The 23,670-nt window shown below is 52.2% G+C and overlaps 2 protein-coding genes across 5 annotated transcripts in view; one reads left to right on the forward strand and one right to left on the reverse strand.

Annotated features, from left to right (window-relative positions):
- Window positions 1-4,946, forward strand: part of CACNA2D4 (calcium voltage-gated channel auxiliary subunit alpha2delta 4) — a 91,356-nt gene extending 86,410 nt beyond the window's left edge. The window contains exons 38-44 of the mRNA XM_067698599.1: window positions 27-79; window positions 346-401; window positions 730-750; window positions 1,591-1,708; window positions 2,934-3,046; window positions 3,352-3,434; window positions 4,131-4,946. Of these exons, the coding sequence (XP_067554700.1) occupies window positions 27-79; window positions 346-401; window positions 730-750; window positions 1,591-1,708; window positions 2,934-3,046; window positions 3,352-3,434; window positions 4,131-4,235 (549 nt within the window). The 3' untranslated portion in view covers window positions 4,236-4,946. The remainder of the gene's footprint in view (window positions 1-26; window positions 80-345; window positions 402-729; window positions 751-1,590; window positions 1,709-2,933; window positions 3,047-3,351; window positions 3,435-4,130) is intronic.
- A 4,193-nt stretch (window positions 4,947-9,139) lies between these two features.
- Window positions 9,140-23,670, reverse strand: part of ADIPOR2 (adiponectin receptor 2) — a 52,290-nt gene continuing 37,759 nt past the window's right edge. For all 4 annotated transcript variants that reach the window (XM_067756077.1, XM_067756078.1, XM_067756079.1 and 1 more), the window contains 5 exons: window positions 20,929-21,100; window positions 17,738-17,924; window positions 17,379-17,566; window positions 14,284-14,477; window positions 9,140-11,860 (listed from right to left, as the gene is read on the reverse strand). In XM_067756077.1, the coding sequence (XP_067612178.1) occupies window positions 11,732-11,860; window positions 14,284-14,477; window positions 17,379-17,566; window positions 17,738-17,924; window positions 20,929-21,100 (870 nt within the window). In that variant the 3' untranslated portion in view covers window positions 9,140-11,731. The remainder of the gene's footprint in view (window positions 11,861-14,283; window positions 14,478-17,378; window positions 17,567-17,737; window positions 17,925-20,928; window positions 21,101-23,670) is intronic.

A 23,670-nucleotide genomic window follows, 5' to 3' on the forward strand; every position in this document is an offset into this window, starting at 1 on the left:
TCACGGTGTGTTCCCTCTCCTCCCAGCCCATCGCTGCCCTCCTGACTGCTACCAGGTGGCTGGTGAACGAGCTCTTGCTGTGAGTGAGGGGCGGGGGGGCTTTGTGCAGGGGTGGTTTATGAGGGAGTCCTTTGAGGGGAGCTGCCGAGGTCCCCACGACCCCAAAGGAGGAGGGTGAGGTCCCCAGGTGGAACCGGCCAGGCCTGTATGGGACGCCCCTCCTACATGCCGCTGCCACCAGGAGCCCTCAGCAGGGACAAGGGTGTCCTGGGGGCGAGAGGCAGACAGCTTGGGGCCCCACTGGAGAGGGCAAGCAGGTCTCCAAGATTCACTTGTGCCTGACAGGCTCCTGCTGGAGTGGAGCGCCTGGGGCTCCTGGCGTGGGGACAGCGGGGCCGAGGGTGAGTGTTGTTCCAGCCTCCACCTGGAAACCGTCACCTCAGGGGGAGGGGCGGGGGCTCCGGAGTCCACCGCTCACATCTGTCCTGTCGGCTTCTCTCATCACCTTCCCTCACCCCTGTGTGACGTCACACCATCCCGGGTACCACCAATCCATGTGACATCATCCATCCCACGTGACGTCATTCACCCCGTGTAACATCATCCACCTCGTGTGACATCATCCATCCCATGTGATGTCATTCATCCCGTGTGACATCATGCCCACATGTGACATCACCACCTGTTTGATATCATCACCACCCCATGCCGTGCACGGGTCCTGGGCAGCCAAGGCCGTCTTCCATCACTGTAAGTAGGGCGGCCAAGGAGCTGGGTGCTGGGCTGGGCGCTGTCCCGGGAAGCTCCCTCCATCTGGACCCCCTGACTCCAAAGGCCCCTCCCAACTTACAGCCCTGCTCCTTCGGGGTGTGGGTGTAGCCCAGAGCTCATCCCACGCAAGCGCAGCCCTGCCCCAGGGAAATGCAGCACCCCAGCCCTCTCCTGGTCTGAGAGCGCTTACAGCGCCAGGAGGAAATCTGCGTGGTCCCGAGGCCGTGGCCCCTCGCGGGCGAGCGGGGTCTGCTCCCCCAGGGGTGGACGTGGGCTCCCCCAGGGGTGGACGTGGGCTCCCCCAGGGGTGGGCGTGGGCCCTCCGGGGCGGCTGCCAGGCCTTCGCCCTGGGTTAGCTGAGTCCTTTCTGGGCCGACTCGAGGGACCACACAGGCCCCACTGAGGAGCCCAGGAAGCTGGGCGCGGGGCCCCCGCCTGGCTCTCCAAGTAGCCACGGGGGCAGGGGGCGGGGGCAGACCCAGGGCTTGTCCAGGAGCTTCCCCCCTGCACGGAGGGAGGGGGGAGAGGACGAAGGGCTGCCGTCTCCCAGGGCCCCCCCCAGCCCCTGCCCTCCTCTCAGCCCCTGGACGTCACTGCTGATGGTGAGGAGAGAGACAAGTATCCCCAAGGGTCCCCAAGCGCGTCACCCACACGCAGCCACTCCCCTCCCCCGGCCCCAAGTCCTGGCCGGGAGCCACCTGCCAGTGGACAGGTGTCTCACTCCTGGCGCGGTGACCGCACTGCCCGGGGCGTCAAAGCCCATCCCTGCAGCTGTGGCCGAGGCGCCCCTGAATCCACGCCCTCTCCGTGTCCCCGCAGCCCACAAGCACAAGAAGCAGGACGTGCTGCAGCCCTGCGACACCACCTACCCCGCGTTCGTGCACGAGACGGCCATCCGGGGGGCCAACGGCATCGTGGAGTGCGGGGGCTGCCAGAAGTGAGAGGGGCTGAGCGGGACGGGGGAGGGATACCCGCGGGCGAGGCTCAGAGCAGAGACCACAGGCTGCGCGCCCAGGGCACCAAGTGCGGGGCTGGCCTGGGACGGAGAGGCGGCCCGAGGCCAGGGCAGGCTCGAGGAAGGGGCGCCAGCTCTCCCTTAGACGTCCGTCCACACAGAGGACTGAGAGGCCCCGGGATGCTCCTGGGAGTGGCTGGGGCACCTGGCACTTCCACCCCTGGGTCCCACTCCCGAGGGGAGGCCGCTGGTCCCCGAGCTCCGCCAGGCCCTGACCCAGGGAGGAAGGGAGGCCTGGCTGAAAGTGCTGGCCCGCTGACTCTCACCTGGACCCCGGGCCGGCCCACCCCCAGGAGGTCCTGTCCTGACCCCGAGGCTATGGTCTCCCCTGGGCTGTGCTGGAGGGGGATTCTACCATCACCGCAGCCAGTTTCTCGGGAATATTGTTATTTGTACACTTACCTCAGAGGCTGGCAGTGCGGACACACGAGCAGGGTAAAGCCAAGTCCTCAGAGCAGACGACCTTGATTTGAGAGGGGCTGTGTGGCCTCGGGCGCGTTACTTAACCCGCTTCCGGCTTCAGTTTTCCCACCTGCAAAACACGGATAATACCAACCTCATACGGCGCGGTGAAGGTTAAATATATACGTGTGCCTGTGTGCACATGTGTATGTATGCATGTGCGTGTCCACGTGTGAGTGTGTGCACGTGCATGTAGGAAGTCCTCCACCCCATAGCAGAGGCCGAGCGGTGGCTGTCGCCAACGCACTGGCCGAGCGAGGGATCACGACTGGCTTGCACCTGCGCTCCCTGCCCTCCAGGTGGCGTGTGGGACTGTGGGACCACCTCACGGCCCGGCGCGAGCACTGCATCCCCGCCCGGAGCAGGGGCGGCCGCGCAGCCCTGTTTGCTTGGGACAGTCCTGACTTGCTGTCCCCATGTGCGTCAACAGCAGCTCCTGTCCCCTCCCCCGCAGATGTTTGGGCTTCCTCACTTCCAATCTGCTAGGAAAGGAGCAGAGCAGCTGCAAAGGCTCGTGGGGAAAATAAGCCATGCAGCCCATCGGTTGCTGGGACGGTTCCCGGGCTGCCCCCCGCCCCCCCGGGCTGACCCGGCCCCTCCTCACACCTGACTCCAAAAGAGCCTCCCCTACAAGCCCAGGGCCCAGCTGCCGCAGGAACCTCCACAAGCCACCTCTCTGCCGCAGGACGTTCGTGATGCAACAGATTCCCTCCAGCAACCTTCTCCTCCTGGTGACGGACCCCGCCTGTGACTGCAGCGTCTTCCCGCCAGTCCTGCAGGAGCCTACGGAGGTCAAATATATCCTCCCGACCCTCCAGCATGTACGGGCGAGGGAGGGGTGGCGGGTAGGACATGACACTGAGGGGCTCAGATTTTGAGAGGCAGAGGCCAGCCTCCCTTTTGCCACCAACACCACCCCTCCCCCAAGAGCATCGCTACCTGTCCTCCCCCCTCCCCGGGGCCCCGGTGCTGCTTCTGACCCCGGAAGCCACTTCCAAGGCAGCTGGTCCCACCAGAGGTCAGTTCTTCCAGAGCTCGGCCCCCAGGGTCTCCAGTACCAGCTCCGTCGGCAGGTGTGTTCACCTTAACAGGGAGTTCTGCACATAACGCCACGGTCAAGTGTGACAAGATGCGCTCCCGGAAGCTCCGCCGGCGACCGGATGCCTGCCACGCCTTCCATCCAGAGGTAGGGGCGGGGGGGGGGGGGGCTCCACCCCCAAACCCTCAGCCCTGAGCTTGTGCCCTTCAGATGTGAGCGCGTCTGGACACGTGGATGCAGCTGTGAGGGCACCCACACGTGTGCATTCACGCTGGGCCCCGTGTCATTCTGATACTAAGTCAGCGGGAGGGACCCAGGGTGTTTTACAAGGAGAGCCGCACCTCCCAGGGTCGGGGCCCTCAGTGCGTCATGACACAGCCTCTCCGTACGGCCCTCACTGCACTCAGCTCCACGTGGTCCAAGCAAGTAGGAGGAAACCGTTAGGCACGTAATACCGCTGGTGACGGGCCCTGTGCACCCACCACGTAGCTGGGCTCCTTGTACATGGGGCCGTCCCTGCTGGACATGGCTGCCTCCACACCCAAGGTGCTCCCAGAGTCCAGGGCTTCTCTGAAGCCCTTCTAAGAGGATGAGCCCACAGCCCCTCCAAGGCTGGGGCCAGCGAGAAGGCTCGAGTCCAGCTCTGGGGCTGAGTGAGCAGCCTCTGCCCTCCCCTAGAAGGCAGGGGTCTAAGAAAGGGGGCAGTATTCCCTCCGCCTGCTGGAACTTCCCTCTCTCCCCAGCCCCTTGGCCCCTATTAGTTGGCCCCAGCGATCCCTCTCCAGACCCCCGGCCACCTCTGCCTGGGGCGGTCACCCCATCGTGAATGCTCTGGGTTCACAGGAGAATGCCCAGGACTGTGGCGGCACCTCGGACACCTCAGCCTCACTCCCCCTGTTCCTGCTGCCTCTGGGTGCCTGGGTACTGCTGCCCCAGCTGCTGCGGTGACACCTGCTCCGGCCAGCCGGTTTTGACAAGGTGACCCTTCCAGAGACATTGTAAAGAGTCAGCAGCTGAAGTGGGGTCCAGCGCTCTACACTTAGGTTCTCACCCAGGTCCATGCTCATCCAGTCTTGGGCTGATGGTCCCCTGCCCCCAAGATTGCTGGACGGAACCAGAAATCACTCCCAGAGACCTTCCGGGTGCCTGGTACCGTCCACCCCGCGTCTCAATGGGCAGCCTCCCTGCCCTCCTACCTTCTCTTTGGAGTCCAGCGTGAACTCAATTTGGACCAAGACAAAAGAGTTTTGTTCCGTCTATTCCCCAGAAGTCCAGACCCAGCCAAAGAAAGGGGCAGCTCTTCCTAATGAATCTGGTTGGTCTTCAGTAGAATCCAAGGACTTAAATGTACTGAGAAAGAGGAGAGGAATGAGGCCAACAGCAGAAAGGGGAGGAGGGCAGGAACGGGCCCCACGGGAAACACATCTGCCCTAGGGTGAGATGCCTGATGGGGGATCAGCTCAGCCTCCCAGCTGCAGCTCAAAAGGTGTGTGTGTGTGTGTGTGTGTGTGCGCGTGTGCGCGCGCGTGTGTGTGTGCGTGTGCATGAGAGACAGAGAGACAGGAGACAGAGAGAGACAGAGAAAAGGCAGGGTCCTTTACATGAACATGGCCACGCATGATGTCCACAAACTGTTGCTATTAAAAACATCTTTCCAAAGCCCTAGTGTTTACATCCTTCTAAGAAAAAGCCAGTAGGATAAGCTATACAGCTGCTGCCTCGGAAGAGGGTGCGAAGTCAGGGGAGGTGGCAGGGACGGCTGCAGCCAAGCAGAGGGGTCCCAGGAAAAAGAGGGGTCTTCACGGTGGCATGGTCAGGGGGCTCCTGAGAGCTCCAGGCCCCCAGGAGGTCCAGGTCCCAGGCTGGTCTTTTTCTGGCCACTGATCTACAAGAGAGACTACCTGAATCTGTCCCTGGGGTTGGAACTTTGGGGAACACTGCAATTTGCAAAGCGGACTCCAGTGGGAAGGGAGACACATCTGGGTACCCCTCCCTCAGGGTCTCGGCGCCGGGGCTTCCTCCCCCGTAAAGCCGGCTCCCCAGGGACCACAGTCCCCACTGTGGGAGCAACACTAAAGGCGGAACAGTGCAGAAACTCTGGGGTGGCCTCCGATCTCTGAGTTTAACCGGCCTCCCAGGAGGAGGTCCAGCCCAGCCCCATGACGAGCAAGGACCATGTGCGCTGGGCCTCTGGGGACCCCCTCCCAGCCCCCCACACTCGCACGTGCAAGCTTCCCACCAGCAAACAGCCTCGCCAACTCCTTCAAACACACGATGACGTTCGTGAAGCGCCTTCCACGTGAGGACACGTTACTCTCACTACTGTCACGTTCCCCGTATCTACCTGTGAGGTGGGCACCAGTGGCCCAGTGACAGCTGAACTGGAGCCTCAGAGAAGGTGAGGGCCAAGGCCGGCTCGCTCAGCAGCCAGTTTGCGAGGCAGAACAGTGCTTGGAGAGCTGAACGCACCGTGGAAGGAACAGGCACCAACTCATCCAACCCGTACAACCACCCGCTGCCGTGGGTCCTATTCGCTCCTAGAACAGGAAACCCAGGCTCGGAGTTGAAACCTGGCTCCAAGTTATGGGAAGAGTATTGTGAGGCGTGAACGTGAGGCTCATACACTGAGCCTGAAACTGTGTGGCCTGCAGTCAGCACTAGTTACATGTCACCTACTCTCATCTATCAGAGCATCCTGTTTCGTGGCGGAGAGCCTGGAGAAATGACCATTTGGAGGTCAAGAACAACGGGCGAGGTCACAGGTGCCCACCTGGCGCAGGTGGGCGAGGAGGCAGCGGCGGGCCCGTCTCCCGCCCCCTCGGCTGCTGCAGCCCAGCTCCCCACTTGGTGTCACAGAGACCTCGTGGCAACAGCCCCTCCCTGCTGGGGCCCCTGGCTACCCTGCACCCTTCTGCAGCAACAGTACAAGCCCAGACCCTGACCGCCAGCCTCTCTCCAGGACAGCGTCCCATTCCCCACCCAACCAGGGAGAGCCTTTTCAGGCAAATTTATCAACTATCTTGGCCAGGTAAATTTTTAATATTTATTTAGGCTGCGCCAGGTCTTAGTGGCAGCACACGGGATCTTTAGTGGTGGCATGCAGACTTCTTAGCTGTGGCATGCGAACTCTTAGTTGCAGCATGCATGCAGGATCTAGTTCCCCGACCAGGGATCGAACCAAGGCCCCCTGCATTGGGAACACAGAGTCTTATCCATTGAACCACCAGGGAAGTCCCGGCCACATAATTTAAAAACCAAGCTTAGGCATGCCCTAGAGCCCTCACGCTGCAATTACTGAACCCGTGTGCCACAACTACTGAAGCCTGCGCAGCTACAGCCCGTGCTCCACAACAAAAGAAGACGCCACAATGAGAAGCCCACGCACCGCAACGAAGAGTAGCCCCGGCTCGCCACAACTAGAGAAAGCCTGCGCGCCGCAACGAAGACCCAATGCAGCCAAAAATGAGGGACTTCCCTGGTGGCACAGTGGTTAAGCATCCGCCTGCCAATGCACAGGACATCGGTTCAAGCCCTGGTCTGAGAAGATCCCACATGCCGCGGAGCAAATAAGCCCGTGCGCCACAACTACTGAGCCTGAGCTCTAGAGCCCGTGAGCCACAACTACCAAAGCCCACGCGCCTAGAGCCTGTGCTCTGAAACGAGAAGCCACTGCAATGAGAAGCCTGCACATGGCAGAGAAGAGTAGCCCCCGCTCACCACAATTAAAGAAAGCCCGTGTGCAGCAGTGAAGACCCAATGCAGCCAAAAATAAATAAACTTAAAAAAATAAATAATTTAATGTAAAAATTAAATAAATGAAAACCAAACTTAGGAAGTGCTGGGGTAACTCCTGGCCTCATCTGCTTCAGCCCCGTCTCCGCATGGCCAGGAGTGGACTGTAAGGCCTGAACTCCCTTTCAGAACCAACGGAAGCAAAAACCGTTTGATACACCGTGGTTCTAACCACCCCCAAAGGACAGCAGGGGGCAGCCTGGCTCAAGCTAAAGAGCCATCACCTTGATTTCTGAGGAACAAAGTTAAAACCAAAGCCATTTAGTCGATGGCAAGATTCTGGGCACAGAGGCCTGAAATCCCTATTCCTATAAACACCGTCACCTCGTGGGAGACCGAGAGCACAAGGTACCGCCAGTGCCTTCCTCAGGGCAGGGATATACTAACTCCTAAGCCTGCCTAGTAATGTGTGTATTTTAGTGGAAGTGCTGCTGTCAGGTAAAAGGCTCCAACCACCGCTTCACAATGCCACGTGGAGTTTCGGTTTGGGAGGGCAAGGGAGCAGACACCTCTCGAAGTCAAGGAAGCAAACACGGAGGAGGAATGAGAGCAAGACGTTGGCAAAGACGCTAGCCAATCCCTGCGGCTCATCTGAGGGATACTGACCTCGGGGAGCTGGGCTCACAGGTGAGAAAGCAGGTCCGGGTCCCAGCAGGCCCGGGCACTGTCCCCAGGCCAGGGCAGCAGTGAGAGGCCTTTCCTCCCGCGTGGCTGGACATCTGCCATCACTGCGGAAGGTAGAGCTGGACTGGACTTGTTTGCCCCAAGGCAGGCAGCTGAAGGTGGGAAAATCCCTCCAGCGGGACACAGGGACTGGGGTCAGTGCTCCGTGCTGAGCAGACCCCTCTGGAGACCAGGGATTATTCCTGGGGTGATTCGGAAGCAACGGCACCTGGAGCCGTCTCCAGGCCGCAGAGCCCTAGCAACCGTCGGCCCAGATTCAAACACATCCCTATCCACTTCCTTTCCAAGGCCACGGACATGGCTGAGAAAGCCTTCCAGCTCAGCAAAGGACTAGGGAAAACCAGGGGGTGTCTGTAGGCCTCGAGGACTGTCACCAAGAACAGGACGCCACCAGTTCCCATTCCCGGGTGACCTACGCAAAAACCCTCAAGTTATTTCTACACTTAAAGTGAGAATTCATCCAAATACTGGAAATCCCCCTGAAAATACTAAATTTACCTAAGGCAAAAGGGTTGGGATCTCCTCTCTTTTCTCAAATTACATGGAAGGGCTAACAAACGCCCAACCTTCGGGTCAATATACACGAGACCCTTTAATCCAGTGTTCTTCTTCGTGTAAAGAAGGCTGGCATGGGCGTCAGACCTGCCCCTTGTAGCCTCCTCACCTATAGAACAAGAGTGAAACACCACAGACGTGTTCGGTGGGTGCTGCATTCAGTGGCATGAGGCATTGAGGCCTTTAACAGATCCCTCTGCATGAGGCACTCCTTAGGGAGTACTTTTGTAACTTTAACAATAAATTAAGAACTGCCCCTTAGAGCTAGCTCTCCCCTCCATTCTACACCTGGTACCCCCAGTTATGATGAAAGCATGAAGGCTGGGAAAATCTGAGTTGGGCGTAAGCACTTTGTTTTTTAAACTGCACCATCTTTATTAACTCATTACTATCCTGCCAGCCTTATAACACATTAAGAAAATTCAATGGAAACGCAAAATACACAAATTACAAGGCTATCTAAAATTGCGAGAATTTTCAACTCGCGCAAACCCTCAACGTTATATGTGGAAGTGACAGTATACAATGTAACTTTCAAACAACTGGTAGCCCAACTGAGTACACACACCCCCTAAATGTCCTCAGATACTCTATTCAGTATAGAAACTACCCTAGTGGCCAAAGAATTCTATTAATAATTCCACAAGATCTTAACTTGTTGAAAACTTAGTCCACGGAGAGCTTTTTCAGAATGGTCTTCAGCACTCAGACTGGGACATTTCCAAAAATTTAAGCTTCAGTGACTAAGTTCAGGCTTCAAGTAAGAAGTACCAAAAGCTACGGAAAGGAAAGTTGAGGCAGTAAAAACAACAACAACAAAGTTCATATTCCATTTGGTTCTTTTTATTAGAAGGTGAGCAATACAGCAAGTAGGGAAATCCCATGGTGAATGGAACCATCACATAAATGCCTTTCTGGAATCCCAACCCTCTACGATCCCCAAAATTGTGCTTTGTGGCTTCAGCAACTTATAAACGGTAAGGGGGAAAATACCGAAAAGGCCACTATTTAATGGTGAAAGGATGAAGCTGTTAGCGGTCCTAACCAGCCTAGGACCCAAAAAGAAAATTAAAATCTGCACAGAGCAAGCAAGCCTCTGCCTGCTGAGAGTAAGGCATCCAGGCACCAACCTGTGAGAGTTCTCAGCGAGCTGAGACGTGCGTGAACGGCGGGGTAGGAGCTGCAGACACACCCGTGGATGGGCGTACACGCCGCCACGCTCCCCAGAGCGAGCAGCGGCTGCTACTGGAGGACGTCTTGAGTGGTGTTAGCTTCATTTTCCTAAGGGTTTGTGCTATGTTGAGCCAGATTCCGCTCCTCCTTTGCAGTGTGGGGCGACCGGGCCCTGGACTGCCGCTTCTGTTGGTGGCGTCACAGGGCTGTGCAGACACACGCCCTGTCCCCCGAGGTGCGTGACCGAAGAGCAAGTGTGGCTTCTGATATGTGCTGCTGCTTCATGAAGCGAAGTGTGCTTCCTCCCAGGTGGGCCCGTCCTGCTGGGCTGGGCTTGGCTTCCCCATGGGAGTGACACCGCTCATCCTTCTGCCGGCACGGCACCAGCTCACCCACTGAGTCTTTCGCTGAGCCCACCCGGCACCCAGGGCAGTGACCTCACTCAGAATCAAAACTCTCGTAAGTTCTTCGCAAGTTCTTCAATGGATTCTTTCTTCCTGGCTCCCAGCTTTTGCTGGAGATTGGAAGGGGCGAGAAAGTATAACCAAGGAAAAACCCCATACTGAATAAATAGGAGACCCTTCCCATTCCCCCAAACACCCCCTGGAGGCTGCCGACCCCCACGCTCGGGGACTCGACGTTCACTGCTAGTCCCCGCCACCCCGAGGATGTAGTTTAACCGCCTGAAATCCTGGCTGAGAGTAAGAAACTGGACTCAAGGGTTATTCTGATGGCCCTCCCATGAGCCCAGGTCAGGATTCCGTGAGCCAGACCCTCCCCTACCGCCTTTTGACACCCTAACAGGGCACCTCTGGGACATGAGCAGCCTTTTTCACTTCGAGCAGCTCTTCAAAGACTTAACAGCTTCCAGGATCTGGCCAGACCCCATGGCAGTAACATAGCATTTCCTTGTAAGACTTGCCACCACACTAGCCCTGAAAAGTGGGGTCCTGGGGTGCTGGCCACTCAGGCACTGGCGGGGCAGTGGGCTCTGCTTTAGGGGCATGCCGCTGGCTTTCCTGTTTGTGGAGAGGTGATGCACCTGCCACCCAGGGTCACCAGGACAGCACCACAGGCAAACGCTCTCTCACCCACGTAAATGTGTCAGGGGCACCTGGAATCCCTCTGTGGCTGGCTCCATGCCAGGAACTATGATGCCAGGAAAGGTCGATTTTTATTCCCGGGGGGAGGAAGGGTAGTTTCATGGAGGAAAACGTACAGGGTGGTCCAGAGCTCCACAGCAAGGACACGGAACACTCTCACCCCTGCCCCACCCCTGGCAGCCAGCCGAGTCGCCACCAAGTTGAAGAGGACGCCAGGAAGGGCTGCGATGGGCCCCTGTGCCAACAGTGCCCCCCCCACCGCCCCTCTGCCAGCCTAAGTGACCTTCCCAAGTAGGTGGCTCTCTCTAATGACACAGTCACTAGAGCCTTGATCTAACACATCCCGTTAGCCTTTCACGCGCTGTTTCCACTGAGAAAACGCACGCTGCTCCCGTCCACCTCGGGGCTCCCGAGGGCTCTCAGGAGCGAGAGCGGCCATGCGACTGCCGGGCTGGGCCGTAGGCTCTGCCCCACCAGGGCCCAAGGTATGCCAGCCTTCAGAAGGCACCCTGGTGCACAAGGCATTATACATTCTGGGGCTGTCACCTGATCATCCTGCCGTCGCTTGTGCAAAATTGAAACAGTGTGTGGTACTTGCATGTTTCATTCTATACAAAAATCGTCCCTCCCTCCCCTACCCCTGTGTTTTAAACATTTATATAAATTTTTATTTAAACAGTAAGTTAGAAATCTTATTTACATTAATTTCTTTGTTCTCCCAAAAGCACACCCCCCCCCCCTTATAGGATATAAATGTTCACCGAAACTGGTTTGCGTTACTGTTTTCAGGAGAGAGGAGGGAGAAGAATGAGCCTCCAGCTAAACTGTCCCAACATCTACGAAGAAGCAGGACACGGATCAGAAGCCAGCTTGCCCGGGTCTCACAGTGCCCTCGCTCAGCAGACCCAAGAACAAGGCAGGGTTTGGGTCGTCTCTCCTCTTCTCCACCTCTGAGGTGGGATTTATTTTTGTTTTCTCTTCCCAGTCGCAGACCACCTGGAGCCCTGGGGCATCACAAAGCCCACGAGGCTGCCAGGGTTTGGGGCTCCTCCGGTACTGGCGTCACCGGCCAGTGAGGGGGCCTGCAGGCACCGCAGGCCCTGGTTAAGGGTCACAGTCCCCGGGCACCGGCAGGTATCACAGTGCATCTTCTTCACTGCAGCCTCCGCCGATCATGAAGCGGAACTCCTGGAGGTTCGAGACACCGTGGAAGTGAACGAAAGCGCCGGCCACCACGAAGATGTGGAAGAGCTGATGGGAGTGGAACTGGAGCAGGGCGGGGTGTGGGGGGAGAGAGACACATTGTTAAACGTTGGCAGAAGGTCCTGAAGATCATTTACGCTGAGCAGGGGGCGGGAGTGGATGCCACAGCTCAGATTCCAGGCATCCACAGACCTCGGAGCATGCAGCAGGCATATCACATTCTGCTGAGTTGAAGGCCAGCTGTCCCCACAGAAATCAAGCTGCAGCCCTAAGCTCGAGACATGAACACATGCGTGCCTGACACTGGGGACTTGGCGGACTCGGGGCAGGTGCTGCCAACAGGCCACAAAGCCCTGAGGACCCCATGATGCCGAGCAGCGGGCGATGGTCAGACACAGGGGTGTTTCCCTCACTGCTGTCATGGACTAGGACATCATTTATATGCTGCTCTCCTAGGAAACAAAGGGACTTCCAGGATGGGGTAGAGGGTCAAAATACCTGCTGGCTAGAGTTTCCTTCAGCTCTAAGACGCCAGAATTACATGAAGATACGACATCAAAAGACTAGTAGAGGGGGACTTCCCTGCTGGCGCAGTGGTTAAGAATCCACCTGCCAATGCAGGGGACACGGGTTTGAGTCCTGGTCCGGGAAGATCCCACATGCCGCGGAGCAACTAAGCCCACACGCCACAACTACTGAAGCCCACGCGCCACAACTACTGAAGCCCGTGCGCCACAACTACTGAAGCCCGTGTGCCGCAACTACTAAAGCCCGCACGCCTAGAGCCTGTGCTCCACAACAAGGGAAGCCACCGCAATGAGAAGCCCACGCACCGCAACGCAGAGCAGCCTCCCCGCTCGCTGCAACTAGACAAAGCCTGCGCACGGCAACGAAGACCCAACACAGCCAAAAATAAATAAAATAAATAAATTTATTTTTTAAAAAAGACTAGGAAAGGAACTTCACTGGTGGCGCAGTGGTTAAGAATCTACCTGCCAATGCAGGGGACACGGGTTTGAGCCCTGGTCCGGGAAGATCCCACATGCCGCGGAGGAACTAAGCCCATGCGCCACAACTACTGAGCCCACGCACCTAGAGCCCGTGCTCTGCAACAAGAGAAGCCACTGTAATGAGAAGCCCGTGCACTGCAATGAAGAGTAGCCCCCGCTCGCCGCAACTAGAGAAAGCCCGCGTGCAGCAACGAAGACCCAACGCAGCCAAAAATAAATAAATAAATGTATTTATTTATTATTATTATTATTATTATTTTAAAAGGACTAGGAAAGCAGGGCCTTCTACTTCCTTCTCAAGTCAGAGGCTGGTCTACAAGCATGTGATGGTTCTGATTTAACTCGTTCTGTTGAATGCTAGTTCATATCAAAGGGGGTTACTGCTCAGCGTACCAAGTATCACTTCAAAACTTACACTATTCTCTCATTATAGTCTCAACATGAAAAATGGCAAAACTAATTATCAAGGGAAAGACATTGATTTCAGAAGTGTCAACTAGACGGATCCACAAGCCACTTCCGAAGAAATACTTCCCAGGAAACCAAAGGGGATGCATTTTCCAAAAAGGCGGGGAGGGGTGTGAAAATTTCTCCATATCAGTGTCAAAACCATGATGAGGCAATCTCAGAAAGATAAATTTGATCATCTGAAGTTCCAAAGATGACCTAAGTTAGCATCTTCTTTCATATGAATAGTAAGCTTTGAAGAGACAGAGGACCAGCTCAGTTTGTGATCATCAGTAGCTGCCTGAGGAGCAGAATCCCGGAAGGTCAGATCCCACCTCAGGCAGCACCGCACTGTTGACATGCCTCAGGCCACCTTCAGCTACAAGAGTGTCTGTCTATTGGCCCCTTGTATTTTCTGCCCCTTCTCTCCTCCTTTCTTACCATTAACCACATCTAGTTATCCTACCTCCTCTTCCAGCCAAACACGTGTATCAGTCCCTCATTACAAATCACTGAATTTTGGTATCAAAAAGGACCTTGGTAAAAACCTGGTCTGTCACCCTCATCTCATACACGAGGAAACCAGACGAAGAGGGACTAGAAGACCTGCCATGCCACACAGTATAGGGCACAGGAGCACAGACTGAAATTCCACTCCTGCCATCTAATAGGCAGAGGTGCTGGATAAGGAGTTACCTAATCTCCCGAACCCTCATTTCCCAAGCTGTCGAGTGAAGGCACTGATAGCAGCTGTTACACTTTACGGGGCCAGTGTATCTGACGAGGCCGTCCCTGTAAAGTGCTCCCTCAGCTCTGTGCCAGGCACCACCGCATGTCAGTTACCAATAAACACTAGTCAGTACTGTACTTACTGTCCAGAGAGAGACAAATCATGAGGGAGACTGAGGGCTAGGATACACATATCTGGATTCTGAGTCTGAACCTTCCTCAATTATTCCACTTCCCCGTCTGCCAATAACCCACTAGCAGATGGACGGATAGACACTGACCACCCCTGACCATACTCACCCAGATGTCACACTTGCCGGGAAAGAAGCGCTCGGGGATGCGGGCAGCGTACAGGGCTGCTCCCGTGATATACAGGCTGGCCATCAGCATCAACCAGCCGATCTGCCCTATGGTGGCGGCCTTCAGGAAGCCCTCCGAGATGACATAATGCAAGGTGGGAATGACGCCACTCAGGCCAAGGCCCAAGAACACTCCTGGGAATCGTAAGAACACAGTGAAAACGAGGAAGGAGAACTTTGGCACGGTACCAGTGATTCTGTAAACTGAATACTTCACAGCAGGATGCAACAACATCAGCTTTTTGGTCAAAAGGAAAATGAAGGTTCTTCAAACTCTGTGATTCTGACACGCAAGACAGCACATCTAAGTTCTAAAAAGGAGATCTATTTACAAATGCAAAGAGCCTCCTGCTGAGAAAGGCTTAGCTTAACAAGTCAGCAGTATTCAAGGGGTCTGGAATTAGGCTGCTGAGTGTTTTAGAAACAGACAGCTCTAGGGGTTTGCTCAAAGCACCCCCAAAGGCTGCTTCTTTAAAGACACAGATACACAGATACTTTAAAGACACAGTACAGAGCAGTTTTACACACTTCATCTTCCCTTTGAGGCACCAGACATTCCTGGGAGAGTAGGGTGGAAAGGACGGAGGTGGGGATGAGGAAGGGAGAGGGCCCCAGAGCACCGGTCAGATAGTGTGTCAGCAAGGCTCCACCACGGCCGACTGCCCTCAAAACCCTCTACAGCAGTGCTTTTCAAACTTCTGGATATGACCTGGGTTATGAGACAAACTGAGTCTGGATGAGCCTTTTTTTTTTTAATGAACTAGACTAAAATAAAAATGTAAAAAAAAATCAGACTGTGTCAAGTGGAGGGTTAAGTGCCATTTTGTGCAAGTTTTATTATTATATATATATGTATATATATAAAATAAGACATGTTTAGGGTTGTAACAGAAAATGTCACGGTCCAAAAAAGGTTAAAGGTAACGCGGATCTAAAACCACTGTGAAGGGTGTGGGTCAACAAAGCACCACAGGGACGTCCCTCAGCAGCCAGGAGCTGCTCCCACGTTCTGACACACAGGTAAGAACGACCTTTGCCAAACAAACCACCATCTGGTAATAAGCTTTCTCAACAACAAGGTGCCTATTACTTGCTTTGGATGTTACAAGCAAGCGCCCACTGATGTGCACCAATACCTGTGCGCCAATGCCGAGTGCACACTCGTAGATGACACGGGCATCCCCGAGGGCAGAGCAAGGGCAGTGCTGACTCACTATTTCCTACCCCACCCCCCCGAAAGCATCGTGCTCCTATCTCTTCACTGCGCTTCTCCTCCACGTGCTAAGCGGAGGCTGCTCGTGGTCGTGCCCATCATTCCCAAAGCCAAAGGCTCAGGAACGTGGTCCCTCTGATGTGCACAGACCGCAGGCCACGCAGCTCCACTCAGCCGGAGCATTCCCATCTCTCGTGCTCCAGGCTGAACACCACAGCTGAGCACCGCTGGGGAAATCAAGTTCTCTGTGAGTTCACGATCAGCCTCTCTATTCAAAACGTTGTCTTCTTGTCCAATACCTGTTCCCCCCAAGATAGAGGCATATCACAGGAAAGGGGGGGACTGAAACCCAGCAGGACCTGGTGGGGCCCTCCCAGGCACAAAAGCCCTTCCGTGTCCCCCATTTCTTATTTGCAGGAAAAAGGTTTCAGCCTCCTAGACCTTTCCTGAGTTCCAAGGGCAGATTCCAACAGTTACTAATTAGAGGAGTGAGGGAATGCAGAAGCAAAGGCGGAACAGTCAAGAACAACAGTGCAGGCAAGGGGCACACGGTCCGGTTCCTCCTCAAGGGACCCAATCTGATGCATGTCTCAGAGCTCTTCTATAGGAACTGGGGCCCACCTGGTGGAGGATGGTGACTTCAGGCTGAGCACAAGCGCGGGGACCCCAGACTGGCTGCAACCAGAAGGCCAACGACTGAGGTTTCTGGAACACCACCCGGTTACCCCCCCATCAATCAACCAGAGGGAGGTCACACACCATGCAGACCTCCCCCAAATTTTGCCTATAAAAACTGTTCCCCCCAAACCATCAGGGAGTTCAAGTTTTCTGAGCACTAGCTGCCCCCAGACTCCTCGTCTGGCGCCTTACAATATAAATGCTGCACTGTCCTCCACCACAAGCCGGTGTCAGCAGACTGGCACGGCAAGCAGACCCAGGTCTGGTTCAGCAACACTTGCAGCCAACCCTGACCACTGCTCACGTGCTCAAAGAAATCCTCAAAAGGGAAGAGGACAGAGTTACAACAGTGCTCATTAACACGAAGTTAATTCTAACTTCTAACCTTCTAGGTAACTGCAGATAAACTGTGGCTTAGACTTTGATACAAAATGGTTTAAAACAAAAAGGTTGAAAGGAAAAGTATTCCTTCTAATACTTCCTGTTCATTCTCAGGAGGTACTGGGTTTGACACTGGGTGGGCAGAAAATTGAAGACACAGCCCTGGCTCCGAGGGGTCAGTCACCAGTCTAGGCCCTCACACAGGAAGTACTCACACAGGAAGGGGCTTTTGGCTTTCCACTGATCTCCAACTAAACAGGCATTATCCTAAATACAAAAAGCCTCTTTATCTCTACATCAGAAAAGATATGTGGTTTAGAACACAATCAGTTGGGAGTGAAGACTTTTTTTTTACACATTTTAAAATGAAAATACATAGGAAAAAAAAATTTTTTTAATTAAAATGAAAATACATAACAAAACAAAAATGACAACAAAAAAAAGAACTAATCACTATAAAAAGTACACCTTGAGCTGAGAAAGAGGAATCACTATTTTACAAAGGTTACGGAGCCACAGCCATAAGGACAGTGTATGGGCCTAAACTCATGTACACGGTATTGCCCCAAATACGTCAACTGCAATAGCTCAGCACCCCTCCACTCTGACACCCCTACTACATTACGAGGCCCTCGAGAACAGGAACTGTGATTTCTCCATCTTTGCACCACAAGTACCTCACGTAATGCTTGGGCAACGGTGACCCTTTAACGAAGCCCGGCAAATAGACGCGGGTCCAGCGTGGGCCCTCGGCGAGCTCTTACCTGCTCTCACCCCCCGGTACTGCGGGGTAGCGAACATGTCCCACTGGGAGACGATGATGGCTGCGATGCCCAGCACACAGATGACAATCAAGTAGATGAAGCACGGCTGTGGGTTACAGTAGAAAGAGTAATAAAGCCAAGGGACGAAGCTTCCCATAATCAGAAGAGCAATGCCAGAGTAATCCAGCCTAGGACAGAAAAAAGAAAATCCATTTAATGTCAAAAAGTACTGCCTGCTACAGGTTCCGATCAAAGTTCCCAGCGGGTGGTATCAAGGGTTCTGCCACCTCTGCTGGAAGTTCTCCCCTAGCCCATGGACTCTACATCACTGATCAAATATGGACTTTGCAGATACTTACTTAGAGAAGACACGGGAGACCCCTTCTGAGTGGCAGTAGACTGTGTGGAAGAGCCACGAAAAAGAAAGGCAGAGAATGGCCCCCAAGAAGAATAATCCAAAGACCACCTTCTCTTGCACGGGGGCCACAAAGGAGATGTTTGGACGAAACATATAAAAGATCCCCAGGCACAGGAAGAATACGCAACCTAGGAAAGAGTACGGGAAGAGAGAAAGGATTATCCTTTTGAAGATACACTGAAGTGTTATATACTGATTATGTTTTCAATCCTGACATCCAAATCGAAAGTTCCATGAGAACTTTCCTAATTTTTCCAAATAACTGAACCTCATCCAAAATGTTGGTCTACTCCAAATACTGTTGGTATCATATGCTCCTCAGTTTCACAAACTCAGTATACAGAATAACTTACTACTAATCCAAAAAAGAAAATAGACATTGCCTGCTACTTCTCAAAAAACTAGAAGAGAGTGGCAGGGACTTATACTACCAAATGTAAAACAGCTAGCTAGTGGGAAGCAGCCGCATAGCACAGGGAGATCAGCTCGGTGCTTTGTGACCACCTACAGGGGTGGGATAGGGAGGGTGGGACGCAGATGCAAGAGGGAAGAGATATGGGGATATATGTATACGTATAGCTGATTCACTGTGTTATAAAGCGGAAACTAACACACCATTGTAAAGCAATTATACACCAATAAAGATGTTTTAAAAAAAAAAAGATTAAACTAAAAAAGTAGAAAAACCCACTTCTACCTCTAGATCCCATGTGAAATTTCATTTATAAAGTTTTTGGCATTTATGCTGTAGCCCAGGCTTCGAAGGCCCGTTCTGCATTTTCCTTTGCAGTGAATGCTGATACCTCCAAACTCTGCTAGGAAATACAGCTTTTCTCCACCAATAGCTGTCTAGGAACCTCATGCTTCTCTGGTCCTCACCCGTTGGCCCAACAGATTGGGGAGTTAAGGACAGTGAAATGCCCATTTGGGCCATTTCATAACCAGTTTTTAAACTGTTCTTCACAGTGAGATACCATGTTCTTATTGCCTAGGGAAAGGCCACTTAACACAAGACTGGCACAGAAATTAAGAAGTTAAACATTGACTAAGTGCTTCTGCTCGATCCATTTAATAAAGCATTCACCCTCGAGCAGAAGTCAGCAACAAACCTGACTGTCTATTCTGCTCTCACTGCACTAGCAGTCTGGAACTTGCAGTCACAGCGGAAATCAAATGCGGGGTAAGAAATGCACATCAAATCGGGTCAGGCCAGACTATTCAGTATATTCACAAGGTTGTGTGATCATCACCACCATTTAATTCTAGAACGTTTTCATTACCCCAAAAAGAAGTCCTATACCTGTTCAGCCATCTCCCATTCCCCACTAGACAACCCTAGGCGACCACTAACTTACTTTCTGTCTCTATGGATTTCCCCATCCTGGGTATTTCATGTACATGGATCACACCATACTTGGCCTTTGTGCCCAGCTCCTTCCACTTCGCATGTTTTCAAGGCCCACCCGTGCTGTAGCACATTATCAGCAGTCCACCCCTTCTATGGCCATTATGTGGATTATACCGCATTTTATTCACCCGTCAGCTGATACATGGGCTGTTTCCACTTTCAGCATTATTACGAATGCTGCTAAGAACATTCATGTACACATTTTTGTGTGAACATGTTTTCAATTCTCTTGGATATATACCTAGAATTAAAATTGCCAGTAACTCTGTTTAACTTTCTGAGGAACTGCCGAAGTATTTTCTGTGGGCTGCCCCATTTTACCTTCCACCAGCAATGCACGTGAGTTCTAGCCTTTCCACATCCTGGCAAGGACTCGTTATTTTCCATGTTCGTGAGAGCAGCCATTCTAGTGACTGTGAGGCAGCAGCTCACTGCGCCTCCCTCAAACGACCCAGGATGCTGAGCACCTTTCGTGTGTTCACTGGCCACTTGTACGTCTATTCCGATGCCTTCCCCATTTTAAAAGCTGAGTTGTCTTTTTATTGTTTATTTGTAAGAATTCTTCACTAGACCCTTACCAGATATGTGATTTGCAAATATTCTCCCCCATTCTGTGGGTTACCTTTTTACTTTCTTGATAATGTCCTTTGACATACAGAAGTTTTTATTTTTTTAATTTTTTGGTCACGCTGCACAGCATGTGGGATCTTAGTTCCCTGACCAGGGATCGAACCCATGGCCCCTGCATTGGAACTGTGGAGTCTTAACCACTGTACCGCCAGGGAAGTCCCAGAAGTTTAAAATTTTTTTTAGTATTTTATTTATTTGGCTGCGTCAGGTCTTAGTTACAGCATGCGGGCTTCCCTCTAGTTGTGGCGTGTGGGCTCAGTAGTTGCAGCATGCGGGCTTAGTTGCCCCACAGCATGTGGGATTTTAGTTCCCCGACCAGGGATTGAACCTGTGTCCCCTGCGTTGGAAGGCGGATTCTTAACCACTGGACCACGAGCAAAGTCCCAAGTTTTTAATTTCGATCAAGTCCAATTTATTTTTTCTTTGGTTGCTTATGCTTTAGGTGTCAATTCTAAGAAACTGTCACTTAATCCAAGGTCACAAAGATTTACATCTATGATCTCTCCTAATGGGTTCATAGTTTTAGCTCTTATGTTTAGGTCTTTGATCCATCTTAATTTTTCTATATGGTGTGAATAAGAAGTCCAACTTCATTCTTTTGCATAATAGTTACTCAGTTTTCCCCAACATCATCTGTTGAAAAGACTGTTCTCTCCTCCACTGCATTCTTTCTTTAATGTGCAATCATGATGGAAAGAAATATCACAGATCACATTCTGCTTCAAGACAAACTGAAACTGAACTGTGAATATTCTAAGTAATGACTTCCAAAAGTCAGCTTACTTCTATTAAATATTACCTTCCTCTCCACGCTCATTAAAACGTTATAACCCATTCTGTACAGTGCCTTTTCCTTTGCCTGGTTTAAGGACATGTCTGAAAATCTAGTAGAGAGAAATACAACCTAGCTATAATAAAACCATCGTGTCATCGAGGACTACCACAGAGACAACCACTGAGAAACTTCATCATTAGAAATCCAGAAAACAAAAACGGCAAATCCAAAATACATTTTTTAAGTTCCGTCCTTACCCTCAATTACACTGGTGGAGGGAGAAACAGAATGATCACATTGTATCACTGCTGTTACATACCTAAGAGATGAGTCCAGATGTTGCCTGTCTCAGTGTGTATTCTGAAAATGCTCTTAAAACAGGCCCGGAAAGAAGGCATTGGGGGCCGGTGTCCATGCAAGAGGAAGTCGTTATCCTTGAGCCAGTCGGGTAGCACATCATGAGGGATCACTCGCCACCGACCTTCCCAGACCTGGAAGAACATTAGCAAATACGTCGGAGTTTAATGTCTACTGAGCAATACTGACAGCTATCTCTTACCACACTGGCTGATAATGAGAAAAAATACCTTATCTTTAGAAAGACAAATAACATTCAAAGGTATAATGTCCTATATTCTGAGGTTTTAAAAACTTGACTGAGGAAAAACATTTTTTAAAGGCAGGGGATGGGGGGGCGGGGACAGGACTTTTCTTAGGAAAAGGGAAGAGCAAGTGAAATGAAGTTATAGAAAATACCCAAAAAGAGTGCTTTCAAGCTCTGTTTCAATCTGGCTAAAGGTAGAGTGAGGGGGCTGAAGTCCCACCCATACAGACGCCCCATCCCTCCTTCATCCTCCACCACAGACTTTACCTCTGAAAAATCCCTGTCGTGTTAAATAAGACCATTTTTATACTTAATATCCCTGTTGGTGAAAGAAGAACCTAGAATCACACTTATGTACCTTCTGCTAAAGTCTCTCCCTCTCGCTTACTCTTTCTCTTCCCATCACAGCAAATACGGCAAGTGGAGAAGAGCACAGGTGTCAGAAAACCTTGGATCTCTGCCATTAACCAGTTGAATGAGCTTTAATTAATGACAAAATCCTCAAGCCTCAGTGTCTGCATTTATAAAACAAGGACACGAGTGCTTCGATCACTTGGTGAGGAAGCTGTGAGGATCACAGGAAATGACCCAAAGCACTTCATAAATGAGGCGGCAAACCCCAGCATCCCCGCCAAAGGTGATGTGCAGTCCTGCCTGTCCCCGCAGGCTGCCACCTGAGAGCTGATGACCAACGCTGCGGAGCCGGCAAAGGGGCTCAGCCCTCCTGCCCTCCAGGTCCCCCTTTCCTCGCCGTCAGGCCCCCATCAGACTCTAAAGGAAAGGGATCAGGAGTGTGGAAGCCCCTCCGAAAAAGTGTGTGTCTTCACTCTGCTCCTAATCATGTCTCTCAGCCCAGCGAGCTCACACCACAAAATCGCTTAAGCCTAAAATCTAACCTGCTTCTGCTGAGCCAAAAAGATGCAAGGAAGGATGCAGTAGCATGTCTACCTGTGGCTTCCACTCTGACATCGACACCCCTGTGGCCAGCAGCACGGCTGAACCCCACACCTGCCAGCCACCATGCTCACCCTTTCCCTCCACAAGAGTCTGCTGTCCTCTGCTCCCCCTAATCCTTCCTTAGGGGTGTTTTCAGAGAACTGATCCTCTGTGGAACTCCAAAGGGAGTGGGCACAAACAACTGAAGAATAGCAGTGACACTCTTCACACTCAAACTTACTCTCCCTTCTCTCCCTACCCTCCCCGCTGGCCCTTTCACCTTCCAACTCAAAACCTGAGGCCTGGGCTAATCTGGCCATTCCCTGCTTGCTCCTAACATACAACAAAATAAAATAATTTGTTACAAGATGCTGCTACTCTGTTTTATTTTGGGAGAATTTTATTTTCTAAGATAGAAATCAATCCTCACCTCCCTCAAGGCAGTTCACAACATGGAAACAGCTCTGCTGTGATCATATGAAAAGTGCTACTGTGTCATCCACCGCACAGCCAAAATAGTCCAAAAGAATGCCGAGTTTCTTACATGCTTACACTGTCAGAGCGACCTTCCCCATTGTTTCTAAACAAACATTCTGGTGTCTAAAGACTGGGCCAAGGAGCTGTGCTTTCATAATTATACTGTATTAGTGTCATTTTCAGACACTGCACCCGCGTGGCTCAACTTGCAGTGTAGCCAAACACCAGCCCAAACAGGTATTCTCTTTCCCCTCCTGGGGAAGAGTAAGGTCACAGCTTAGTCAAAGACACATCTATTTATAAGCTTGGCAAGGACAATGCCTAAATCAAACATCTCAGCAGTGGTCCACTAGGTTTGTGTTAGACCATATAATGCACAAAACTTAATTTACAAAAGTGACCCACAGAACACCTCCGATCCCACATGACGATGCTCGTAAACAGCATCTACTGAAGGCTGGGAAAGAGACACCAAGATCAAGCTTGGATGCTCCGTAAGCCTAAATGGTCTTGCTCCCTATCCCTACAAGAAAAGCTTTCCCCAAAGGGAAAGTACCTGGACCAGCAAGGTGACAGGACACTTCATTCTAAACTGTCTACTTGCTTCCAATCCAAGAAAGAACCCTGTGTCATTAGGTTTATCAAGGACGGTCTGGTGCTGGGCCACAGTGTGTGGGGCGACCCAGGAAGCCTCTCCCTCTGATCACAGACACACTGCTAGCGGATGATAAGGGGCTGGTAATAATCACTACTTTTCCTTCAGTAAATTATAGTCTGTAGCAAAAAAGTGCCCATTTATTCACCCATTAGCTTTTAAACTGGAAAGTTTTATCTGCTTTATTCTCTACTCTTGGTTCAGAAGGGAGAACAAAAAGACAGTCAAGTTAGCTACAGGACCCCACGGATCCATTAATATAAAAGTCCCTCATGGCCGGACACTGAATATTGAACTTTGAGATTTAACACCAAACTTGCTTTTTGAAAAACAAAATATATCTTTTGTATCCTTTTGTGCCGATTCTCCAGAGACACGGATTACTAGAA

Source organism: Pseudorca crassidens, chromosome 11, assembly GCF_039906515.1.
Source record: "Pseudorca crassidens isolate mPseCra1 chromosome 11, mPseCra1.hap1, whole genome shotgun sequence".
Taxonomy (NCBI): domain Eukaryota; kingdom Metazoa; phylum Chordata; class Mammalia; order Artiodactyla; family Delphinidae; genus Pseudorca; species Pseudorca crassidens.